The sequence below is a fragment of the Narcine bancroftii genome, chromosome 11 (genome assembly GCF_036971445.1).
Source record: "Narcine bancroftii isolate sNarBan1 chromosome 11, sNarBan1.hap1, whole genome shotgun sequence".
NCBI classification, from domain to species: Eukaryota; Metazoa; Chordata; class Chondrichthyes; order Torpediniformes; family Narcinidae; genus Narcine; species Narcine bancroftii.
This window is the reverse complement of record NC_091479.1, coordinates 96453192-96471466: the sequence shown is the minus strand read 5'-3', so window position 1 is coordinate 96471466 and position 18275 is coordinate 96453192. Positions and strand designations below refer to the sequence as shown.

At 43.1% G+C, this 18275-nt stretch overlaps 1 protein-coding gene and 1 long non-coding RNA gene across 8 annotated transcripts in view; one reads left to right on the top strand and one right to left on the bottom strand.

Annotated features, from left to right (window-relative positions):
* Positions 1-18275, top strand: part of LOC138746175 (sodium-coupled neutral amino acid transporter 4-like) — a 72416-nt gene that overhangs the window by 24699 nt on the left and 29442 nt on the right. For 5 of the 7 annotated variants that reach the window (XM_069904145.1, XM_069904144.1, XM_069904147.1 and 2 more), the window contains one exon: positions 15802-16021. In XM_069904145.1, coding sequence (XP_069760246.1) covers positions 15903-16021 — 119 coding nt within the window. In that variant the 5' untranslated portion in view covers positions 15802-15902. Of the gene's footprint in view, positions 1-5667; positions 5751-12953; positions 13054-15801; positions 16022-18275 lie in introns of those variants that run through there. The other 2 variants (XM_069904150.1, XM_069904146.1) reach the window with 2 other exon arrangements.
* Positions 5974-17426, bottom strand: LOC138746179 (uncharacterized). Its single transcript, XR_011346745.1, has 2 exons — positions 17235-17426; positions 5974-6326 (listed from the first exon to the last, which is right to left on the bottom strand). It is a non-coding gene; the product is annotated as an uncharacterized lncRNA (long non-coding RNA).

The following is an 18275-nucleotide window of genomic DNA, read 5'->3' as shown; positions in this document are numbered from 1 at the left end:
CTTTACACCACACCGAATTTAGACATACCACATGGTTACAGGCCATTTCGGCCTGTGCTGCCCCAATTGACCTACGATCCTGGTAGGTTTTTTTACTGTCAGACAAAACCAGAGCCCCTGGGGGAAAACCCATGCAGACTTGGGGAGATTGTACAAACTCCTTATAGACAGTGCAGAATTCAAACCCTGCTATTCATCGCTGGAGCTATAAAAGTATTGCACTAACTGCTATGCCAACCGTACTGCACCAGCTGTAGAAATTTACCAGGGTTTCTGATGTCTTGACATATAGGGTAGTTTTAATGCGTTATATGTGGGATTGTGTGGTTTTTTTTTAAGTTGTTTATAACAATATTTTTACATGTCCCATGTGTTGTTGAGTGTCAAAGTTCTCAGTTGTTCTGACAGCTGCAACAGTCCATCAGCTAATGGAAGGAGAAGGAAGGGATTTGGAGCTCGCCAGCTGTCGAAGCCATTCTGTCAGTGTAACAGGCTATGCTACAAGATCCTATACTTCCCTTGGCTGTGTCAGTGTTGAGAGCTGGGCCTGTAATGGCAGGCTGCACTGAGGAACCATGCTATAAAAGGATAGTGTGATGCAGACAAGGAGACAGTGTTTTCAGGGCACGGAAAGACCCTGAAACATTTCTAATGTTAAAAGGCATAGACAGAGTAGATATAGAAAGGCAGTTTTCCATGGTGGGAATGTCTTGGACATGAGGGTGCAAGTTCAGGAATGAACAACATCTGCTTAGATCAGAAATGTTTTGGATTTTCTTCAGCCAGAGGGTGGTAAATCTGTGGAATTTGTTGTCCTAGGGAGTTGTGGAGGCCAAGTCATTGGGTGTGTTTTAAGGCAGGGATTGATAGGTTCTTGATTAGCCAGGGCATCAAAGGTAATAGTGAGAAGGCTGGGCTGTGGGGCTAAATAAGGAAAATGGATCAGCTCGTGATTAAAAGGTGTGTTGACTTGATGGGCTAGCCTATTTCAGCTCCTATGTCTTGTGGTCCAAGATCTTACTCCTGTTGATACTACTTCAGAATGCCTGAGAAAATTCCCTGACAACTGTCTAAAACTTGTCTTTTAAAAGCCAAACCAGAAATGAAATGTGGCAGACCCGATTCTGCATTTCCGTGTCTACCTGCAGCCTCGCTCGGTTAATCGAGGACTTCAGCAAAAATGCAGGCCTCGCGTTGCTGAGCATATTATACCTTGTTGAGCATGAGGGCTCTTCTTAATTGTAAGACTAAACTCCAAAATGCTTCTGACCAATTTTTTTTAAACACCTTGCTGGGAGCCTGGAATGCATTGCTGGGAGTGGTGGTGGAGGCTGGTTCTATAGGGGCATTCAAAAGATTTGGATACATGTATGGATGCAAGGGAAATAGAGGGTTATAGAAGGATGAATTAGATAGTTATGGATTGGGTTTACTTGGGTTGACACAGCATCATGGGTCTGTACTGTGTTGTAATGCCTTTTGTAATTTGAAATAATTTAGATTAAATGGTGGTAAAGAAGGCAAATGAAATGCTGACATTCATTCCTAGACGAATAGCATACAAGAGCAGGGATGCAATGTTGAGGCTCTATAAAGCCCTAGTTAGACTTCACTTTGAGTACTGTGGACAGTTTTGGGCACCTTATTTGCTGTGCAGCCCCAACTAGATGGCGACCTCCCTCTCCATGTAAGTATCACGAGATTTATCGGGATCATAGTGTCCTCACTCATGCACATTGGAGAGAGTATCCCACCAACTTGAAGTTTGGCCTCACCACCATTCCTGCCTTTGTTCCAAATGGGAAGTTCCTACTTAAATTCTAAAACTCGTTGGAAGAGGAATGTGCTCTCAAATCTACAATCACATCTCCCTCATTCGTGGAGGTTGATTTTTTTTTTAAACCGAGGTGGTGGAGTGGTGCTCCAGCAGCCCTGCACCCCTGATGATGGGTCACTAGTTAAGAGAACTCCAAGGAACTTGCCCCCCCTTTCCCCTTCCCCCAGATTTGTTGATGTGGAGGGTGGTCATTCCTGGTCCACAATCATCTCCTTCACCTTATCTATGTTGAAACTCAGGTTGTTAGTCTCGCGCCATTTCATGAGATATTCTACCTCTATAGTGTGACTCCTCATTGTTACTGATGAGGCCAGCGACTGTTTTGTTATCTACAATTGATGACACTATTGGAGATGGATCTGTCTGTCAGTAGCATGAATAGGAGTAGTACATCCTTTCTTAGGTAAGAAGGCCAGAACTATATGTAGTATTCCAGATGAGGCCTCACCTATGCCTTGCACAGTTCCAGCATAACCTCCCTACTCCTAAATTTAATCCCTTTGACAATGATGTCCAACATTCCATTTGCCTTATTGACAGCCTGCTGCACCTGCAAACCAACCTTTTGTGATTCATGCACAAGCTCTCCCAAGTCCTTCTGCACAGCAGCATGCTGCAGTCACTTGTCATTTAAATAATAATCTGATCTTCCCTTCCCCCCCCCCCCCCCCCCCCCCCCATCTAGTAGGCCCTTGGCCACTCGCTTATCTATATCTCTCTGCAGACCTCCGTATGCTCTGCACAATTTGCTCCATTTAATGTCATTACAGCGAAGCTATGCATTCCAGCATTGTGTTTTCACTACACAAAGTTAAAATCTGCTTCATTGAGGCATTGTTCTAACCTGGCTGGCAAATGGATTACTGCTAAAAATGGAGAGGGAGAGGAAGGCAAGTTCCTTAACTAGCACCACTCTCCAACCTCTTTTTTAAAAATCAACTTCTCCACGAATGAGGGAAATATGATTGTAGATTTGAGAGAACATTCCTTTGCATATTGCTGACAAACTATAACATAACTTTCCATTGAAAGTTTGGCTCAGACAAGCAACCATTAAATCATTTGAGGACACAATACGAGATGTAGCTAAGGAGGTCTTTCATCCGAGTCGGTGCAAGTGCCGGCAATGTCACATTTAAGTTAATGAGTGACTGCCTGCAAAGGTTATAAACTTTATGCTGAAAGTCTGGTCGTTGGTAAAAGGCCACCTTTCTCCTGACAAAATGTAGTCCTGTTTAGCATGTGTCCACAAAGGTCTGCCGTCCTTGACTCGAATCAGTTGTGGTGCTTGTGAAGTATCTGGTGACCTCTGTATTGATTTCCAATCTGATCCCAGAGCTTTTTTAAAAAAACTAAATGGCCAGCATGTCCAACCTCAAACCTGTCATATCCATGAAGGTTTTATTTGCTGGAATACAAGCAAACAGGAGACTGGAAGAGACCAGACTGTCAGTTCATCTTGCACCATACTTGTGCAATGCTCTCCCACACATTCTCACCCGCCTGGCACCATTAAATCACAAGGTGATTTTTTGGTTAAAAAACCGGAAACACAGTAAATTCTGTTGGGATATTGAACTTAAACCAAGAGTTGACCCTGAGCCTTTATTATATTATATGATCTTTGGATTTTATAAAAGCATTGACCTATTGGATTGAAATGCCCTATTCTGATTCAGCCCTTGTTGAAGGAATTTACCAGATCAGCATTCACTGAAGAAATTGGCAGCCTGTTGTGTATGTCCACTATTCTCTGAAAAGCAGACAACTTCCTAATAATTGTCCTAGTTACGAGAATATAAGAATGGGGGTAAGATGTCAGCCACTCTATACTGTCTGCCAGTCAATATGACATGACTGATTTTCATTTTATTTTTGGTTCCAGTATCTCATGGTATTAAACTCTCTCAATTTACAAAAGTTTACTTATTTAAATGCCTTCACGATCCACTGGATTTGGAGTATATAAGAAAAGGTTTCTAAACCTCTGCTTTAAATTATCACCCCAGATCTTGTAGCTGAATCGCTCTTTTGAGTTACCACTGCTTGTGGAAATGCAGTGACACCCACCCATCATGATCCATCAGGATCTTGCACATTTTTGACTATATTGCACCTCATTCTTCTAAGCTACAAAGAATCAGCCACGTAGTTGGGCGGTTTCTCATCGACGGAATTAGCCTGATGAATCTCCTCTGAATTGCCTCCAATGCCAGTGTGATCTTGTACAACTGGACTGTGTAGCCATTTCTGGTCACGGGAGTCTCTCTTTCCACACCCCCCTTCCCCCATCGACGTGATCTATGGGGATTGTGTCTGAGGAAGACCAGCAAATCATTGAGTACCCCTTCCATCCTGCACACAGCATCTTTTAACTGCTCTCATTGGGAAAGAGATACAAGAGTATCAGAGCCGGCACCACCAGACTGAGTAACAGCCTCTTCCCATGGACAGTGAGAATGCTGAATGGCCAAAGTAACTGCTCACACTAACCATGAAACTATTTATTTGAATATGTGAAAACATGTCCTGGATATGTATTGTCTGTCTGTGTGTATGTGTGTTATGTCTGGTTGTGGGTCTGTGTCCTGCACTGGGGATCAGAGAACACAGTTTCATTAGGTTTGAAATCAGATGATAATAAATTTGACTTTCTTCTCTGCAACCTATTTAGTCAAATTTTCTTCTGATGACAGAGACCGATACTTTCCTTGCAAATGTGAGGAGTTCTCAGGTTATTTGGATCTTCCAAGTGAATATGGAATTCTGAACTTTTTGCAGGTGATTTGCTGAGCCTGTGGTTAGAATCTAACATCCTGTGGTTTTGCAGCAGTTACTCTAGGGATTATGTGCAATGAATATCCACGAGTTTTATGCGGAGTTCTGTGATTCTTCTGTAAATTTCAAAAATGCATTTTAACAGTTTGAAAGTGTACCTATTGTTTAATAGATTTTGAGAACATTGTGGTTTTCAAACTTTTTCTTTCCACTCACATACCACTTTAAGTAATCCCTATACCATAGGTGTTCTGTGATCTGTAAGGGATTACTTAAAATGATATAAGGGATTACTTAAAGTGGTATGTTAGTAGGGGGGAAAAAAGATTCTAGATCCAATTGTTAGTGAGATATTTTACCTGAGAAAAATTGCCATTGGCCCATTTCCTTTAGAGTTATGAAACTGTTGTTTTTGCTGTCTGGAAGCTTCCTGGTGTCTTCTGCTCTGGGCTTCAGCCTTTGCAAGAGCATTTTTGTCAAGAAAATATAATGTGAACGGGGAATAGAAATTGCACAAACTCCTGGTAGCAGAAACTCGGTTTTATTTTCATCAAAGAAAATGATCAGTCAGTAGTTATTCAAGCAAGAGATCAAAGGATTTGTGAAAGGATTGGGTTTTGAGGAAAAAGAAAATAAGGAGGTGAGGAAATTTTAGAGTTCAGGGCTTAAACAGTCAAAGGCCTGGTCACCTTCAGTCGAATGACGATCTTTGGCCTCCAGAATTGGAGGAGAACCTACTTCGGGAGCTGGTGTTTTGGGGAGGGAAGAAAGCCTGGAGAGGGTTTGCTTGCAACCATGGAACAATTATAGTCATGCTGTATTACTGCGCCAAAAGATTTTTTCTCTAAATGAGTCCTCTATTAAACAATACATCAGTTGTGAAATCCACTGATGGCAGCTTGATGGCAGTGGCTTAATCTTGATTTTGGATAAGATATCATCCTTTGTATTATTGAAGCAAACAGTCTTTAAATGGAAGTGTTGAGTTTTGTGATTTGATTGGTTGGCGTGTGTGTACTCCCCTCATCTTTGGTCATCTGTCCACGTGATGCAGTCAGTCAAGGCCTTGTGTAAAAGTAACAAAGTTGCTTTTCAGATTTGACCTCCAAGCAACAGAGTGAAAAGGAATGTTAAGGTATTACTCGTTTATATAACTTGATGTATGCCTATTTTAGACTTTTTGTATCTTGGATTTACACCTGGCTGTTCACATTGCACATCCTTTACAGCACATCTGTAGTTTTGCAATGTTTATTTAATATTCTGATTTAAATTTTCAAGTTGATTTATTCGTGGTGGGACTTTTGGGGAAAAAAAGCTTGAGTGAATTATACCCTTTTAAAACCAATCCACAACACTTTTGGATCACATTTTTCTGACTGTATGTCCATATTTTAATTATTTTTTTAATGAAGTTGTTCTTTGGATGACCGAATCAAATGACCCCCAGCTCAGAGCAAAACCTAATCTGCTGGAGGATCTTGGCAGGTCATTGGGAGAAAAAAAAATGGTTGACGTTACAGGCTGGAACCCTCACTATGAACCTTTTACCATTCTTTTTCTCCCACTGTTGCTTGCCCAGAGTTTCTCCAATAAATCGTATTATGCTTCAGAGTCTACCATCTGTAATCTCTTGTATGAAGTGCATTGGATAATTTCCTTCCCTTTTTTATCTGCTGGATCTGTAGGGACGATGGCTATAAGGTGTCAGCTGTTAAAATAGATATGAGAAGGAAGTGTATTACAAAGCATTCTGAAACATTTTTTCTATATTTAAAAATGTAAACCTTTATTTAAGAAGCTTTGCAGTTAGTTAGGTTCAATGATACTCTTTTATCACTACCTGGACATTTTAATTTAGAGATGTAACACAGTAATGGGCCCTTCCAGCCCATGAGCACAAATCCACCCATGTGGCCAATGAATCGATTAACCCCTTGCGACTTTGGAATGAGGAAGGTAAGTGGAGCACCCAGAAGGAGTCCACATGGTCACAGGGAGAACGTACAAAATATTTATAGACAGCGGCAAATTCGATCCTGGGTCGCTGGTGCTGTAATGGCGTTGCGCTATTTTTATGTTAAAATCTGATACCTCACTTGTGAAGATGCCATCAGTAATGACAGATTTATAAAAGTGGATTGTACTGATTATTCTTCATATTCCCCCCCCCTTCCCTCATGCGTAGATTAAGTATTTGCCACAGCTTGTGTCAGTATTGCGAAGTAAAACAAAAGTCTGCAGACACCGTGGTTGAAGTAAAAACACCATGCTGGAGAAACTCAGCAGGTCCTTTATAAATGCATTACTGATGTTTTGGACTTGAGCCCTTTATCAGGCATCGTGAAGCTTGCTGGATAATGAGGTACAGTCACCACCTGTTGAATTGTACCACTACAAGAGACGATGAGAAGCGGAGAAAAGGAAAGAACTTTTATTGGCCCTCTTACGATCTCTGGGCATCCCAAACTTTTCACAGACAGTTAATTGCTCTAGAAATGGAGTACTATTGTGATATAGAACCAATGTACACACCGCAGGAGAAATGAACAATTAAACTGTATCAGTGATTTTGGGTGAAGGATTGCCTAGAACAATGGGAGAACTCCCCACTCCTCAAATAGTTCAGTTGGGACTCTGCAACTTTCTATCAACACCTGTGTTCCATGACTTTAAAGTGAGGTTAAGATTACCCATGACTGACTCCTTAAGGAAAGCCTATTAACAGTAAAGTATATAAAATAATTCAGAAATCTGATTTAAGCAATTTTAAATTAATGTGGTAATATTTATGCATTGCAGAATTTCACTTGAAATAATAAATTTGTGGGTTTTTTTAAACTATTTTCTTTTAAGTATTAATTTGTTCCTAAAATTTAGAATTTGGATACATTTCCAGTTTCCTCCCACATTCCAAGATCAGGCCATTTTGTGCAGCTGAATGGTAAAATCTGGGAGGAGTTGATAGCCCCATTTCCACTGGCACCTTGTCCCAGGAATTAACTGGGACAGAGTCCAGTGGAAAAAGAAAACTGTCAGCACGCTGGTGTCAAATAATGCAATTTCATGCCAGGGATTAACCACCTCGGCCGCTACTCCTATACCCGGCGTCAGCTGACGCTGGCGTGCTAATTAAAGCCAGTGGAAAAGGGACAGCAGAAAGTCATCTGTTTCCAGTTGAAGGTAGAACAGTCTGATCCCCAGCGATAAGCTATGTCCCAGTTAAGGGTGGAAACTGCACAAAGGGCTTCCTATCCTAGGACACTGCATGGCAAATTAACTGGGATGCCAGTGGAAAAGGGGCTGATGAAAATGGTGGGGAGGGATGGAATAAAATTAGATTATAGTAGGATCCGTGCAAGTGGGGTGTTTCATGGTCAATGCAAATTCCGTGAGCTCAGAACATGCCATTCCATATGCCTTTATAATTAAATAAATGTTGTTAATTGAATGGCTTCCTAAACCTAGTCTAGACACATTTTCATAAAACACAAAAGTCTCCAGGCACTGGTCGAGGTTAAAAAATATGATGCTGGAGAAACTCAGCAAGTCAAACTGTGTACTTTAAATAGCAAAAGTAAAGATACAGAACCAATGTTTCAGGCGTGAGCCCTTCATCAAGATGTGGACAAAATGTAGGCAGATTCCTGAAGAAAATGGTGGCAGCAGAGAGAGGCAGGGAAAAGAGCACAGTCCCTCAGGCAGGAGGTAATAGGTTAATAAGGGAGGGAGGGTACACCAGCAAACAAGGGGGCAAGGGGAAGGGAAATGGGTGGATAGCTGGAGAAAAGAATATAGAGGGATTCAAGACTCAAAATTAAATTTATTGTCATTGTATTAAAGCATTGTCATATTACATGAAATTGCTTTTGTCTGCTGTAAGACAGATATTGGCACATGTTGCCTGAAGTGTCTCTTGCAGTCAGAGAAAGAGAAGCAAGAGAGAGTCTGCCCCAGTCATCAAGTGTCCATAGATTTGCCTCCTGAGCTTCTGCAGCTACACAGAGTCCAGTCCAAACCATTGGCAATCCGAGTTCCAGGTCTGAACCTCCAACACAATAAAGAACCCTTCAGCGCCTTCGCCACCCTCTTCGATCCTGGTTCTGAGACCTGATAACCCTTCAGCCACTTTTGAACCAGTCTCCAGCAAGTCTTCCGACAGCAGTATCCAGCTGTCCACAGCCTCCGTGGGTTCCTCGCTTCAAGTCACCAGCAGCCCCCTGCATGCATGGGTCTTTCAGCCCCAGAGCCCCCTCACTGGTCACCGTCTCGTGGGTCAGCTCCTCTGCTTCTCCTTCTCAGGCAGGGGATGGTCTCCCCATTTTCTGGTGCCCTGCTCAAGTCCTCTGCCCCTTGGGAGTCTGCAACCCCTCATGGCTGCTATCGATTAGAGGCGCCACCATCTTGGGCGCATACCCCGCGGTCGCGGGATTTTAAACAAAACTGCCCTCCGGCTCCTTTCACAGGCCATTCAAAGCCCGTGTGGAGCTGACAGCAGCTGACTGGGCGGTTGGACCCCACAGAGGCACTGTATCCCTGCTCCTCGCTGCCAAGTGGTAGTGCTGTCATTTTTGTTGAGGATGGAGAAGAGAGGGGAAGAATGGGGAGTAGACACGCAGAAACCAGGGAAGTGGTATTTTAAATTACCACATGGCTTGCAATCGGTCATTCAAATTATCCAATTATTTTCCTTTCCAAAAGATTACCAAAACTCCGAGGAAAGATTTATTGAGACCACTTTTTTTAAAACCCAAAATAAGCATATGCTAATTGTATTCTAGACTTTTTCTTGCTAGAGAATAGAAATTGATCATATTTCTCTTGATAATCTTAAAATTACTCTGATTTAGTTGAGTCAAGCAAATGCAAAACTAATTTTTGGTTTGGTCAAAATCAGCATCTTGCAAATAAAACCTTTTTCTTAGAGGGGGGGGGGGCGGGGGGAAGAATGGAGTACCATGCAGGATATGAGCAGGAAAGTGGTGCTGAGGTAAAAGAACACGTGATCTTGCTGATTAGCAGTGCAGGAGCAACCAATGAAGTAGCCTGCTCCTGTCTCCTAGGTTTAACCACAAATTCCACCTGGGCTATTTCAGTTTCCTATCCACCACGTCGTGTTTTCCCTACATAATTCAATATTTGGATGTGCTGTGAGTGAAGTGGCTTTGCATCAAAAGTGAATATAATTCTTTCTCCAAGCTTCCAGAATGATTAATAAATTAAGATTGTTACTCATGTGATCATGACCCTTTTTAAATTAATACAAGTAGAAGACCACTTGCAGCAGGAAGCAGGAAGAAAAGATGATCACCATGGCAACCCAATTACATTTTGTCATCTTAACATTTTAACACCTTTATTAATCAAAATAATTTCAAATTTACAATTTGTAAAATATTCATTTGCTTCCAAATTTAACTTGGAATGTCAAATGGAGAAATTATGATATCAGCAGAAGAGGATTTTGTTTTACATGAATTGAGAATTCATTCTCTGCTATCGACCTCCAGCTTATCTGAAGAGGCAGGTTTCCAAGTTGATCTCAAGCATGTTCAGAAGCCAGCTGGGGATGATTGCCATCCAAAACTGACTAACTCTCCACCCTCGAGAAACTCTACTCTTTATTTTGAGATAGAATGTTATTAGTGCTTCGGCCTTAATTTAGTGTGATTAGAGGGAATGTGATTTTAATAACACAAACTGGGATCTGGTTAAATCTAGCACAAATTGACATACACAAGAACCAAATAAAGGCTAGTATGCTTATGGTACTGTCACTGGTGTCACTAGGGGGCTGTGGTGGGTATGGACCACACCAGGTGATACCATCAGAGGGGGGTGACACCATAATGAGCGTCTACAAAATTTTTGTGCAGTGTTTCAGCAGAAATTTATTAATTTTATTTTTAAAAAATCCTTGTAGTTGGTTCTAACAACAAAAACATGTTTTGGCTTACCTGTATCAATATACCTACAAGGCTAAAACTCTATGCTAATTTACTTTGTGGGCCTTCTATTGTGTTCTGGTCAGAACCCCCCAGTGCCACTGACCCGGACATAAAAGGAACACTATTTCTTCTATGCTTTGTAGACTCATGCACTGGGTCAATGGGTGGGGGTGACACCAACCCACTGGATGTTGTCAAAAATCTAGAACGGTTTCTTTCCTTCTGAGGTTTTCCAGCTTTTTCTGGTTTCATTTCAATGTGCTTTTGGTGTAAGAAGCAATAAGTGTTGAAGGGGTTAGAAAACTGGTTAGAATTTTTCATGAGGGGCTCGTGGTGACAGGAGTGGACACAGTAGCAAGGTGATGACTTGAACCCCCAGGCAATAGAAGGTAATGAACCAGGTGCTGGTAGATGGGAGCAGTATTGATGGGTACATGATGGTGGGCATGGATATGGTGGGATTAAACAATCATTTCTATGCCGTATGAATCTGAAGTTGTAAAATGATATGGTGCATTCTCTGGCCATTGAAATACAAGACAAATTCAAGTCTGTCTATCTTTATCTTATGCCTATTTATGGGAACTATTTTCACTCCATACTCTTTTTAAAGTATTGTTACTATTATAATGTGGGTGGTGAATCTGTGGAACTTGCTGCCACAGGCAAAGTTACTGGGTGTATTTAAGGGAGAGAGGTAGAGAGAGGTAGAGAGAGGTAGAGAGAGGTGGAGAGAGGTGGAGAGAGGTGGAGAGAGGTGGAGAGAGGTGGAGAGAGGTGGAGAGAGGTGGAGAGAGGTGGAGAGAGGTGGAGAGAGGTGGAGAGAGGTGGAGAGAGGTGGAGAGAGGTGGAGAGAGGTGGAGAGAGGTGGAGAGAGGTGGAGAGAGGTGGAGAGAGGTGGAGAGAGGTGGAGAGAGGTGGAGAGAGGTGGAGAGAGGTGGAGAGAGGTGGAGAGAGGTGGAGAGAGGTGGAGAGAGGTGGAGAGAGGTGGAGAGAGGTGGAGAGAGGTGGAGAGAGGTGGAGAGAGAGGGAGAGGTGGAGAAAATGGATCAGCTCATGATAGAATGGCGGGGCAGACTCAATGGGCTGAATGGCTGATTTTTCTGCTCTTGTGTCTTATGGAAGTCTCACGGTCAAATTTTGGAAATAATGTTTCCATGAGCAGCAGCCTGATAATAATGGAGTTGGGCCTATTCTTGTTGGAGGGAGAAAGAATTAGGGGTTATCTAATTAAGGAATATAATATTCCGAGGGAGCCTGGTAGGTCTAAGCCTGAAAGGGTAATTCTTCTGGAGGAGTCGAGAGCCACAGGCCAAAGCTTTAGAATGAGGAGGAGCAATTCCTTTCCCGATGACAAATCTTTGGAATTGAAGGATGGTTTTTTAGCTTTTTCTGGTTTCATTTCAATGTACTTTTGGTGTAAGAGGCAATAAGTGTTGAAGGGGTTAAAAAAACTGGTTAGAACTTTTCATGAGGGGCTTGTGGAGACAGGAGTGGACACAGTAGCAAGATGATGACTTGAACCCCCAGGCAATAGAAGACAATGAACCAGGTGCTGGTAGATGGGAGCAGTTTTGATGGGTACAGATGGTTTTTTTAATATTGTTTTTATTTCCATAAATGCTTATTTTTCCGCATTTCTTGTTTTTTTTAAATTTTGAGTCCAAGATCAGATCAATGTCATCTCCTGGCAGAGCTAATCCTTGTGTCTTCATTTATTTGGGTGTTGCTGGCTGGTTAAAGGAGAAATGTTGGCCAGAACTCCATGTCCCTTGGAATAATGCCGAGAGAATTTTACTTGTAACTCCCTCCTTGCCGCATTGAACTGGCGCCCGATGTTCAGATCGCAGGAATGTGTTTTGAACCTTCTGACACCAAGGAAAGGGTGCTGCCACTGAATTGGAATCATCTTAAATGACGGGGAATCCAGCGTTGAGGACCATTGTACAAAGAGCAGCATGCATTAGCATAGCGGTTAGCGCAACGCTGTTACAGTGCCAACGGTTTGGACCGGGGTTCGAATCCCATGCTGTCTGTAAGGAGTTTGTCCATCCTTCCTGTGTCTGCATGGGTTTCCAAGTGTTCCAGTTTCCTTCCTCCGTTCAAAACGTACAGGGGTTGTAGGTCAATTGGGTGTAATTTGGCGGCACGGGCTCGTGGTCCAGAAGGGCCTGTTGCCATGCTGTATAATCCAAATTTTAAAATTTAAAGTAGAATTGTGAGCACAGAAATCTGACTGAAAAGCAATGGAACAATTATCTCTTCCTGCGCTATTAGCAGGTCAGTCAACAAGTGCATCTTGCATGGAAATAGTATTAAGGCTGAAGACTTTGTAAAAGTTTAAATTCCATTCCCACTCCTTCCTCATGATTAAATAATTTCTTGTGCAGGGACACAAGGATGAAATTGTGTCACCACACGGTGCAAGGTATCATTTGGTGAATACCCTCCAGCTTGACAAACCGTCTCTTCTTGAATCCTGCGCTGTCTGTAAGAAGTTTGTATGTTCTCCCTGTGTCTGTGTGGGTTTTCTCTGGGGCCTCCGGTTTCCCCTCACCATTCAAAAACGTACCGGGCTGTAGATTAATGCAGTGTAAATTGGGCGGCATGGACTCAGGGCTGAATTGGCCTATTTCTGGTGCTACATATCTAAATTTTAAGAAGTCCTGTAAGTCGTTAAGTTTTCAGTATTTGCCCAGTTCCCTTTTGAAAGTTGCAATTGAACCACTTTCAACAGATGATAAAAATGCAGAGCTTCTACATCTGTATTCCCTGGTTGCATGCATGCCAGCCATGGAAATAGTCACCCCATTCTATCCCAATCAATTCTGATTTTCTACTCCAAGGAGAATATTTCCAGTTGCTCCATTTTCTTCAAATTACTGCAGTCCCACATCTCTGTTCAACACAGATGTAGAAGGTAAATCTGGAAGCCCTGTATTTTAGTGACAGATGGTTACTCTAATACCAAGTCACTGGCTTCATTTTGTGATCTATGCTTTTGAAAATGTTGCTCTGTCATCTTTAAAATGGTGAATCTTTATGGCCAGTTGTGCTCCATGGACAAAGGCCTTCTGCCAAAACACGGGTTGTGGTGGCTTCCGCTGGCTTCATGAACAGGGTCAAAAAGGTGCAATGGAGAGCAGGCCTGGAATCAGGGACCAGGATTGAAGAGGCATGAGGGAGAATGGAGTTGAGGAGGATAGTAAATCAGTCACGATGAAATGGTCAGCACATGTGAGGGACTGAAAGGCCAAAATCTGCTCCTATGCCTCCTGGTCTTATTTCCCAGTCAGAAGACATAGAGACGGATCTGCAGGTGCACTGTCCCCACGCTCCAGCTGCCCTTGACCTTCTTTGATGATTAAAGGTCACTGGCTTGCAAGTCATGGAGGAGAGTGCAGCTGCAGTGCGCAGGTGGAGTGAATGCTCAGGTAGGTAGATGGTGTGGAATTAATTTGTCTTCATCTTTTGCTACATTAGGGGCAGCATGGTTGGTGTAACAGTGAGCACAACCCTGTGGCAGCGCTAGCAGTCAGGACTGAGGTACGAGTCACACGCTGTCTGTAAGGAGTTTGCATATTCTCCCTGCGTCTGCGTGGGATTTCCTCAGGGGCTCCGGTCTCCTCCCAGCATTCAAAAACCAACCGGGGGTGCAGGTTAAACTGGGCAGTCCAGGACCAGAGTTGAAGAGGTGTGATGGAGAGTAGGGCCAGGACTGGGGACGAAGAGGTGTGATGGAGAGTAGGCCCGGGACCGGGGACGAAGAGGTGTGATGGAGAGTAGGCCCGGGACCAGAGTTGACTAATGTGTTGAAGGATGGGTGGCTGGAACTCTGCTGCATTGGAGGAAGTGGCATGATCCTAAACCACTAGTTGTCTTTGAATGGATTTTCTTTTTGTTTCCTAAATCTCTTTTGCAAATTGATGTTGAAGGGTGGCTGGATTTTGATTGGTGGGCAAAAGCAAGATTTTCACTGTTTCTCAGTACCTGTTACAATAATGATCAATGTAATCAAACCTAAATTGATCTAATACAGTGCATTTCCCCATATCCAAAAAGCTTGGGACTGGACATTTTTTGATTAACTGGATTTTTCAAATAACTGAATAATGGCTTTAAGCAGTCCAGTAACACCAGCAGAATACTTGTATTGCCGATCCTCGACACCTTCCCAGTCCCATCGCCAATCCCCGACACCTCCCAACCACTGCCACCAATCCCCAACACCTCCCCACCAAGGTCTGCTTTCCTGCCTGGGAGGCAGCTCTCCTTGATGACCCCAGGGCAGCGGAGAACCAAGTACAATAGAGGGTAAAAAAGAAATGGAAAGAGAGAGGGGAGGGAGTTGCCTGAAACAAGGACAATTTCCCCATGCCTGACCCGCCAACTTCCTCCAGTCGCTCACTGATGACTCGAGATTCCAGCCTGCTTCTCTGAGCCGACATCCAGCTGTTCAGTATCCATCTTCCCAGCTGGTTCTGGGCTCTGTTATTACCAAACTGATGTTAACAGCGTGTCAGAACCCTAATGTGCAGTAATGTCTTGGAATTTTCCCCCACTCAAATATGGAGTTCAGGGTTCCAGAATGTGTGTGAATGAATGGAGAAGACCCAAATTTGCCAACTACTCTGCCAGCCTTTTCCCATCAGCACTGAATCTTTCGACAATGCAATGGAACAATCATTTATTAGGAGGTTCATTTGAGGTATCTGCCAGTTTAAGATCCAAGGAGCTGAGAAGTGCTAAAGCTACATTCTCCAAACATTTTAATTGTTTATAAGCAAAATAGTGTTTTCTCATTGAAAAGTAGTAAAAAGGTTAAAATTGATCAATGTGTGCTTTTGTCAGCCATATCATTGGTGGGGACTTGGACCAGGCTCCTGTGAATGATGTTTCCATGTGCACGGATAGGCCTGATCATCTCTCATCCGTGGGAATCAGACCAGCGTTTGTTTTTGTACCCACTAAAGTTATGTTCAGAATTGGTATACAAGTTGGAAACGAGCAAAGGCAACTTCTCTCTCGTAGAAAATTATATTGTATTCTTGCGTTTGTAGCCTCCTTTAGCATTGTTACCTAATGAAATTGACGTCAATTGGAAGAGCAAGTGCCCTGACAAATATACGGTTGACTGTCTACTGATATTTTACAAAAGAGTAAATATGACTAGATGTACCAGCTATTACACAAAGCATGTTGACTCAATGCAATCTTTATTTTCCCCACTTTTAACAGAACGTCCAGTCCAGGAAATCGATAGAGAAATTGACTCCAAACGTTCGGTATCCTAAAATATTTCTGGTGGTTTCTTTTTCTTGCTTATTTTGACTGAAAATATGGATCGCCTGGAACTGGAGAATGTCAGTAATGAGGCTGATGAAGAGACTAACAGTGAGGACAGCATGGATGAAGGCTATACCAAAATACCAAACCCAGAGAAGGCAACAATCAGCAAGTAAGATGTGATGATAGAGGATAATATTTAGCGGCGATGACCTCAAAGACTGAAAAAAACTTTAATAGTTGAATGTGAATTCGTTACTTTGTTGTACCTCAAGTTTTAACTTTTGGTTGCGGGGAGAGCAGTTAATTTCATTTTAATTGCTGCAAGCAAAAAGATAATTTTAATATGATGGCATGGTCCAGATATTAGCAGTGGAACTACTCATTGAGTTGGTCAAAAGAAGCAATCAAAGGTGTATATTCTCACCTAGGCATTTAAAGCCATGGACAAAAGGGTAGATGAGATTAATATGGTTGGGTGCCCACTTCTTCGCAAGGATGTGTTGGGCAAAGTGGCCACTTTCCACACTGAGTGATTTAATAATTCGATATAATTCATTGTTTAAAAAAAATTGCATGCAAGAATAAAATAATTTATCCTACAAGTATTACTTTTTTAAGTTTAAAAAAAATTAGATATACAGCAAGGTAACAGGTCATTTTAGCACACGAGTCCATGCTGCCCATTTTAACCTGTACCCCCGGTTGGTTTTTGAAGGCTGGGAGGAAACCGGAGCCCCGAGAAAATCCCACGCAGACACAGGGAGAATAAGCAAACTCCTTACAGACAACGTGGGACTTGTACCTCAGTCCTGACTGCTCGCGCTGTAACAGGGTTGTGCTCACTATTACACCAACCATGCTGCCCTTAATTTAGCAAAAGATGAAGGTAAATGAATTCCACACCATCTAGCTACCCGAGCATTCACTCCACCTGTGCACTGCAGCTGTACTCTCCTCCATGACTCGCAAGCCAGTGACCTTTAATCACCAAAGAAGGTCAAGGGCAGCTGGAGCGTGGGGACAGCGCACCTGCAGATCCGTCTCTATGTTGCCCATCATCCTGACTGGGAAATAAGACCAGGAGACATAGGAGCAGATTTTGGCCTTTCGGTCCCACGCATGTGCTCACCATTTCATCATGGCTGATTTACTACCCTCCTTGACTCCATTCTCCCTATTCTCCTTGATTCCCTTCCTAATCAAGAACTTGCCTCCCTCTGTCTTAAATACACCCAATGACAGCCTCCCCAGCTGTCTGTGCAGTGTCGGCGCCAGAACAAGTTTTAGCAGAGGGGCACTAGAGTAACTGGGGGGTGGGGGGAGGGGAAACAATCTGACACTCAAAAACTTGCTCAGTGGGGTATGGTAGTGTTGAAACCTACCATGAGCCTCCTCCGTGCGGCGGCGCCACTGCCATCCCTCTGACTTAGCAGACAAACGCGCTGCTTCTATTGCATGCAGACTAGTGACGCTTGATGCATGCTAGTGACACTAGTGTGGGGTGGGAGGTTACAATACCTCATTTGGGGGCAACAGCAGTGAGGGGGGGGTCACAATCCCTTATTGTGAGGGACAATGCCCACGAACACCCCACCTTGGCACTGACCCTGTGTCTGTGGCAAAAGCTTCCATCAATTCACCGCGGTCTGGGTAAAGAGCTCCTCATTTCTGTGAATTCTAAGACTCTGCCCTCTGGTCCTGACTCTCCCACCATAGGAAACATCCTCTCCATGTCCACTCTATTCAATGAGATTTCCTGCCCCCCCCCCCCCATACCCCATTCTTCTAAACTTAGTTCCAGAGCTATCAAATGCCCCTCACACAAGGACCTTTTCATTCCAGAGATCCTTCTGGTGAATGAACAGTCTCTAATAACAATGTGTCCTTCCTCGGACATGCAGCCCAAAACAGCCCGCTACACTTGAGAATCATTATTCCTTCATTATCTCTGGGTCTAATTCCAGGAGCCCAGAAGGACCATAGCATTAAGATGGCCCATCACACCACCTCGAGGGCAATTGGAGGTTTACAATAAATGCTGAGTCTGCCAGCATTGCCCAGATCCCAGAACATTATTTTGTTTAAATGATCCAGATAGACTTAAAATGAAGATTTCATGCAGACTGGAGATTAAGAACATAAGAAATAAGAGCAGGACTCGGCCATCCGGCCCATCGAGCCTGCTCCACCATTCAACGAGATCATAGCTGATCTGATGATCAGTTCATCTCCACCTCCCTGCCTTTTCCCCATATCCCTTAATTCCCCAATTATGTAAAAATCTATCCAACCTTGTCTTAAATATATTTACTGAGCTTCAATGGGCAGTGAATTCCACGGATTCACCTTCCTCTGGGGGGAAAAGCAGTTCCTCATCTCATCTGTTCTAAATCTACTCCCCTGGATCTTGAGGCTATATCTCC